The 7,500-nt window shown below is 55.6% G+C and overlaps 2 protein-coding genes across 2 annotated transcripts in view; both read right to left on the bottom strand.

Moving 5' to 3' along the window:
• Nucleotides 1–928, bottom strand: part of LOC136964963 (polycystin-1-like) — a 6,301-nt gene extending 5,373 nt beyond the window's left edge. The window contains exons 1-4 of the mRNA XM_067258943.1: nt 857–928; nt 579–675; nt 373–494; nt 5–209 (exon numbers count right to left, since the gene is read on the bottom strand). Of these exons, the coding sequence (XP_067115044.1) occupies nt 5–209; nt 373–494; nt 579–675; nt 857–905 (473 nt within the window). The 5' untranslated portion in view covers nt 906–928. The remainder of the gene's footprint in view (nt 1–4; nt 210–372; nt 495–578; nt 676–856) is intronic.
• Nucleotides 929–6,489: 5,561 nt separating this feature from the next.
• LOC136964962 (polycystin-1-like) overlaps nt 6,490–7,500 on the bottom strand; it is a 1,284-nt gene continuing 273 nt past the window's right edge. Inside the window, exons 2-4 of the mRNA XM_067258942.1 lie at nt 7,157–7,400; nt 6,875–6,963; nt 6,490–6,738 (exon numbers count right to left, since the gene is read on the bottom strand). Of these exons, the coding sequence (XP_067115043.1) occupies nt 6,490–6,738; nt 6,875–6,963; nt 7,157–7,400 (582 nt within the window). The remainder of the gene's footprint in view (nt 6,739–6,874; nt 6,964–7,156; nt 7,401–7,500) is intronic.

The raw sequence follows: 7,500 nt of genomic DNA, 5'->3' as shown, positions 1-7,500 counted from the left end.
TTGCCTTAATTGGCTCCAGTAGGAAACAGGGAAGTCAGGAAGCTGCCGATACAGGAAATCAGCCACATCATGGCCACGCCCTCGCTGAAACCTCGCCCCGCCCACATAGACAGCCCATTGGCCAGGACAAGCCCCGCCCAGCTCCCCCATAGGGTGGCACGGCCACACCAGGCAGGGAACCGCCTCGGGGCGACACACATCAGTTATAACTGAGAAAGAGAGAGAGAGAGAGAGAGAGAGGGAGGGAAGAAGAGAGAGAGAGGGGGGAGGGAGAGGGAGAGAGACCAAATCCTCATTACTTTATGTAAGTACACCCACACACCCACGCCCACCCACCCACCCACCCACCCACACAGACCACCCCCCCCTCACCTGTGTTGGAGGTGAAGGCGGTCTTCGTCTTCGGGGGGTTTCTTCTCCCCCCCCCCGGGGTCAGAGGGTCACTCAGCTTCTGCAGGAGGATGACCTCTGTCTTATCCCCCAAGATACTGGACCTGACACACACAGGGTAGGGTCAGGTGTCAGGGGGTGATGGCGGGGGAGCATGGTAGATGTCAGAGGTCAGGGGTCAAACTCACAGGTCAGCCAGGTCGCTGTCAGGCTGGGAGAATAGCTGCTGGGCGTCGCACAGCTGCAGCTGACCCTCCGCCAGGATGCGCTTGATCAGGTCCTCGTCTGAGAGGAGGGGCGGCGGGGAGGGGAGGAGTTATCACTCAGTAGATCATCTCTCATCAACACAGACTGCTTAACTAACTCAGCAATTTATTATCTGACTCAGTAGCTAACTAACTAGCTGATGAAGTAAGTAACTAACCAATTATCTAGCTGACTAACCAGTACATGGTAACCATGGTACCTGAGGAGGTGAAGTATTGGTTGCATTCATCGTCGGGGTCAAAGGTCATGTCCACGCCCAAGTGTCTACTACCTTGACCCCTCTTCAGCCTGGGAAGCCCCGCCCCCAGCCCCACCCCGCCCACCACCGACGCGTCACTCAACAGCTCGGCCAATCACAATCCTCGTCCTCTTCAGTCTCGCTCCAGCTCTCCATACTGGAAGAGAGAGAGAGGCAGAGAGAGGCAGAGAGAGGCAGAGAGAGGCAGAGAGAGGCAGAGAGAGGCAGAGAGAGGCAGAGAGAGGCAGAGAGAGGCAGAGAGAGGCAGGGAGGAGAGAGAGAGAGAGACAGACAGAGAGAGACAGAGAGAGAACAGAGAGAGACAGAGAGAGACAGAGGAGCGACAGAGAGAGACAGAGAGAGAGGTGTAAAGTTTGAGAGAGAGACTATGTACACTGTGATAGTGTCAGGATATCAATAGCTTGAATACTGTGTATAGAAATAATGACACCAAACTTTGGAAATTAATGAGGCACAGATATGAGTTATTTAGGGACACCACACACTCTCACACAAACACACACTCACATGAACACACACACATCTACACACACAAATTCTCTCCTCAACATCTTTCTCAAGGTCTCTCCTGACCTCTGGCACACTCATTATCTCATCCCTCTCTCCCTCTCTTTCATCCCTCTCTCCTCTCTCTCCCTCTCTCCTCTCTCTCTCTCTCTCTCTCTCTCCTCTCTCTTTAATCCCTCTCTCACCTCTTCATTAATGACTAAAGCGGGAGACCTCCTGTCCTGATGGAACTAATTGGACGTGTTCAATCATCCTCACGTCGCCACGGCAACAGACTGCTTACCTTTTAGTGGAAGGGGTGGGTAGGTCCACATTGGTCTCCTCTGAGTAGGACTGGAGGGGGAAGGAGGAGGGGAAGGAAGGGAGGGGGGGAGGAGGAGGGGGAAGGAGGAGGGGGAAGGAGGAGGGGGGGAGGAGGAGGGGGAAGGAGGAGGGGGAAGGAGGAGGGGGGAGGAGGGAGGGGGGAGGAGGAGGGGAAAGGAGGAGGGGGGAAGGAGGAGGGGGAAGGAGGAGGGGGAAGGAGGAGGGGGAAGGAGGAGGGGGGGAGGAGGAGGGGGAAGGAGGAGGGGGAGGAGGAGGGGGGGGAGGAGGTGGGGAGGAGGAGGAGGGGAAAGGAGGAGGGGAAAGGAGGAGGGGAAAGGAGGAGGGGAGGAGGAGGAGGGGGGAGGAGGAGGGGGGAGGAGGAGGGGGGAGGAGGAGGGGGGAGGAGTGGGAAATGAGAGCATAAGAAGGCAGAAGAAAAACACAGACACTAATGTGTGCGCTAGAGACAAATGATGTTATTCTACACACACACACACATCCTACACACACACACATCCTACACACACACACATCCTACACACACACACACACACACTGTGGTACCTCTCAGGAAGTCCGTTGAGGAAGAGGAACGAACTTCCTGCCAGGAGTCGTCCAGAAAGTCATCTATCTCCACCGACTCCTGTTCCACCTGCGGAGAAACCTGCTCCACGGGACACACACTGGTACACACACACACACGACACATGCCAACCATCAGTATATGTATTATAGAGTGTGACGTGTGTGTTCTTGAATGTGTGTGTTTACAGGTTTCATGTGCGTGTGTGCGTGGTGTGTGTTTGTGTGTGTGAGCGTGCGTGTGAGCGCGCGTGTGTGTGTGTGTGTGTGCGTGTGTGTGTCCGTGGCGTGTGTGTGGTCCGTGCGTGTGTGTGTGTTGTGAGCGCGTGTGTGTGCGCGTGTGTGTGTGTGCGTGTGTGTCCGTGTGTGTGTGTGTGTGCGGTGTGTGTGTCCGTGCGTGTGTGTGTGTGTGCGTGCGTGTGTGCGTGTGTGTGAGCGCGTGTGCCACCTGGCTGCGGCTCATCCTGAGCAGGGTGAGCACCAGCAGTACAGGGGGTAGACCACCAGGCAGCTGACTCCGCCCACCAGCAGGGTCTCCCAGGAGACGGACACCGCCTGGACACCAAGCTGCAACACACACTGCTGTTAGTACTACACACACACACACACACACACACACTGCTGTTAGTACTACACACACACACACACTGCTGTTAAGTACTACACACATATACACACTGCTGTTAGTACTACACACATATACACACTGCTGTTAGTACTACACACATATACACACTGCTGTTAGTACTACACACATATACACACTGCTGTTAGTACTACACACATACACACACTGATGTTAGTACTACAAACACACACACACTGCTGTTAGTACTACACCACATATACACACTGCTGTTAGTACTACACACATATACACACTGATGTTAGTACTACACACATATACACACTGATGTTAGTACTACAAACACACACACACACACACACTGCTGTTAGTACTACACACATATACACACTGCTGTTAGTACTACACACATATACACACTGCTGTTAGTACTACACACATATACACACTGCTGTTAGTACTACACACATACACACACTGCTGTTAGTACTACACACATACACACACTGCTGTTAGTACTACACACATATACACACTGCTGTTAGTACTACACACATACACACACTGCTGTTAGTACTACACACATATACACACTGCTGTTAGTACTACACACATACACACACTGATGTTAGTACTACAAACACACACACACACACACTGCTGTTAGTACTACACACATATACACACTGCTGTTAGTACTACACACATATACACACTGCTGTTAGTACTACACACATACACACACTGATGTTAGCACTCCCCCCCCCCAGACCTACCCGAGGTGTGTGTGTGCCACACAGCTGTACCAGAGGCTGTTGGCCAGCATGCACAGCTGCAGCAGCAGGGCGCAGCAGGTGGCCCTCTGCAGGAGGGTGAAGGGACTGCGGGTCGGGCGCTCCACAGAGACACCCACAAGTGGCTCTCTGCCAGAGCCCCTCTGCAGCTCCCACACCAGGGGGCGGGGGCCAGCGCACAAGCTCCGCCTCCGCTGCCGGGGGGGGGGGGGGGGGGGGGGGGGGACAGGAAGTAGGTTGAGGCGATGTTGACGAGTGAAAGGTCGGCTGTGCGCAGTTTGGCGGATGTGTTTACACACAGACGCAGCCGTCCTACCACAGATACTCCACACACACCCTCACACACACTCTCACACACACACCCTCACACACACACCCTCACACACACCCTCACTCACACACCCTCACAACACACTCTCACACACACACCCTCACACACACACCCTCACACACACACACTCACACACACACACTCACACACACACCCTCACACACACACCCTCACACACACACCCTCACACACACCCCTCACACACACACCCTCACACAACTCACTCTCACCTGACGCCTCCACTTCGATCTCCACGCGTCCGTCCGTCCTCTCGTTGTCCACAGACAGCCACTCGTCCACCAGGAAGTAGTAGCTACTTCCTGTCTGCAGGTCTTCACCAGGACATACTGGAGCCTCCAGGCAGGGGAGAGACCTGGGGGGAGGAGGAAGTGTGAGTCTGTGTGTGTGTGCTCCTCATGTGTGTGTGTGTGTGTGTGCTTACCCTTGTTGTCGTGCCAGATGCGGATCTTCCAGATGTTTCCGAGGCTGGTCTCCGTGGCGATGTGGAAGATGTCGAGGGTGTTGCGTGTGAACGCTCCGCTGCAGTCCAGGTGGTGGTGTCCGCTCCGGGTCTCCCCCCCGAACACACTGATGCCCACGTGGGCGCTGGTGCCTGGGGGAGAGAGGGCACGGTGTCAGAGAGACTGTGTGTGTGTGTGTGTTATACATGGGGCACATCATGTGTTTATAAATAATCACTCTCCAGGTAGGCAGTGAGACAGTGTACTAACCATCCCCCGAACCCCCTCTCTGACCCCTGACCCCCCCCCCACCCCTCTCTGACCCCTGACCCTCCCCCCAGGTCCTCCCCCCTCACCTGCCCCCGGGCTCCAGCCAGTCTTGACCTGGACCTCGTACTTGAAGGGTCGTCGGGCTGCAGAGCGGCACCACGGCTGCCCGGCGCAGACACACCTGGTCTAGCTTGTGCAAGATGGCCGCCGCCACGCCGTAGCCATAGCAACCCCAGAACACACGTCAGGAGGACCACCAGACTGGCCACGCCCGAACGCTCCTGGGGAGGAGGGGGGGAGGGAGGGGAGGGAGGGGAGGGTTAAGAGTGTGTGTGCATTTAAATACAGTTTACTGTGCGTGTAGCATGTGTGTGTGTGTGTATGTGTGTGTGTGTGTGTAGCATGTGTGTGTGTGTGTGTAGCATGTGTGTGTGTGTGTGTAGCATGTGTGTGTATGTGTGTGTGCCCGTGCTCACCGGCAGGATGAAGGTGACGGCGTTGGCCGGTACGAAGAGGCTGGCTCCAAAGGCGGTGAGGTGGCGCGTGCGGCAGAAGGCGCGGCTGGCGTTGTCTCCGGTAACGGCACCATGCCGTCCGTCTTCCACTGCTTGTCGCTCTCGCTGAAGTACTGACACAGAGAGGAGAACACGCCCCCACCTCCAGACGTAGCCCCGCCCCCGGACCCGCCCCCCTCTGGGGGGTGACAGTCCACCGTCACGTTGATGTGGTAGTCCAGGGTGGTGTCATAGGACCTGGGGAGGGGGGAGGTGGGGGAGACAGAAGCATGAGGAAGGGGTGAGAGGGGGGGAAGAGAAGAGGGAAAAGAGGGAGAATTTTAGTCATTTATCAGACGCTCTTATCCAGAGAATGAGGTTGAAGTGTTTTGAAAAACAATCTATATCGACAAGTTATTTTATTTTGTTTCCGCCAGGTCGTCTCCATGGCAACTTACTCTGGGGACAGGAAGAAGGTGTATCTTCCTGTGGTCCAGGTCCCTCCCCTGGTCATGTTGCGCGTGATGCGTTTCCTGTCGGTGCAGTTGTACTGGTTGGGATGCGGGTGGGAGTGGAGGTAAGCAGAGATGGAGGGTTCGGATCTCCCTGACACCCCTTCTCCTCCCTCTGAAAGGTCAAAGGGTCAAAATGCAGATTAACTTTTATATTAAACAATCATTCATTTAATAATCATGTCATGTTGACAAACTGTCATTGGCTGACACACAGGAAGTGATGTGCGGGTTGACACACAGGAAGTGATGTGTGGGCTGACACACAGGAAGTGATGTGCGGGTTGACACACAGGAAGTGATGTGTGGGCTGACACACAGGAAGTGATGTGCGGGTTGACACACAGGAAGTGATGTGTGGGCTGACACACAGGAAGTGATGTGCGGGTTGACACACAGGAAGTGATGTGTGGGCTGACACACAGGAAGTGATGTGCGGGTTGACACACAGAAAGTGATGTGTGGGCTGACACACAGGAAGTGATGTGCGGGTTGACACACAGGAAGTGATGTGTGGGCTGACACACCCCCAAAATTTTTTGATTGATGCTTCGTTTAATAATTTTTTATAATAAATACTAAAATAAAATAAAATGTAAACAACATTTTAATACATACATACATACATTATAAAAATGTAAAAAATGAAGGCGGAAGCGTTGTTCCCTCCTTCCAGCGAGGTGAAGTTGAGCTGCACGAACAGGCCTGCTTGGGGGGTTGCTGTTCCCGGCGCTCACCTCACCACCACCGACTCACACCGGCTCACGTTAACGGCCCCTGACAACGGGGCTCCTCCCGCTCCTGCCCCGCCCCCCCCGCCACCCTCCGAGCCATTGTTAACGGCGACGGTGATGGCCTGGCTGGCGCTTAGGTGCTGGATGGGGATGTGGGAGCCGTTGTCCGTACGGAACTCCATGGAGGCCACCTCAGTGGAGACGGTGTGGTTAGGGACGAAGTTGAAGGGGAACGGGTTCGGTTCCACCTGGGACGGGAGAGGAGGGGAGAGGGGGGAGGAGTGAGGAGGGAGGGGAGATGGAAAGAAGGGAGAGAGGATGGAAGAGAAGGGGTTAAATCACACACTCACAGCTGTCAACCATAGGAAACACACGCACACACACCTGGAACATCAGCTGCATGATGCTCTGTCCTGGTGCAGCTCTGCCCAGACTGCTGTTGAAGGCTCTGGGGATGGAGAACCTCTCACACTCTGGAGGAGAGGAGGGGAAGGGGGAGGAGAGGGAGGGGAGGAGGGGGGGGGAGGAGAGGAGGGGAGGAGGGGGGGGGGAGGAGAGGAGAGGAGGGGAGGGGGGAGACATCTGTATTAGAAACTTCACAACAAATCTTTCCGTCCTCTCGTCTCCTTTAACCCCTCTCTCCCCCCTCCCTCCCCGCCCCCTCACCGGGGCTGTCGTTGCCGTGGTAGCAGAGCAGGCTCTGGGCGTCGGCCCTCTTGCCCGTGGCGGCGATCTCGTCCCCTCGCAGCACCAGCGGCTCCTCGTTGAGCACGCGGGCGCTCATCAGGATCATCATGAGGGAGGACAGGCTGTAGGCCTTGGCTGCCACGCGCCGGGGGTGGTCGTCCACCGGGGGGGAGGAGGGGGAGGAGTCCAGCTGAGGGGCGTGGTAGACCGTGCTGCGAGGAGGCTGATTGGCTCACCTGGTGGATGAGGTCACCTGAGGGAGGAGGGGAGGGAAGGGTTACTGGTGAGAAAGACGGGTGTGTGTTCTCTCTCCCTCTGTGTGT

Source organism: Osmerus mordax, chromosome 21 (assembly GCF_038355195.1).
Source record: "Osmerus mordax isolate fOsmMor3 chromosome 21, fOsmMor3.pri, whole genome shotgun sequence".
Lineage (NCBI taxonomy): Eukaryota > Metazoa > Chordata > Actinopteri > Osmeriformes > Osmeridae > Osmerus > Osmerus mordax.
Note: the sequence above shows the minus strand (reverse complement) of the source record. Positions and strands in the feature narration are given on the sequence as shown.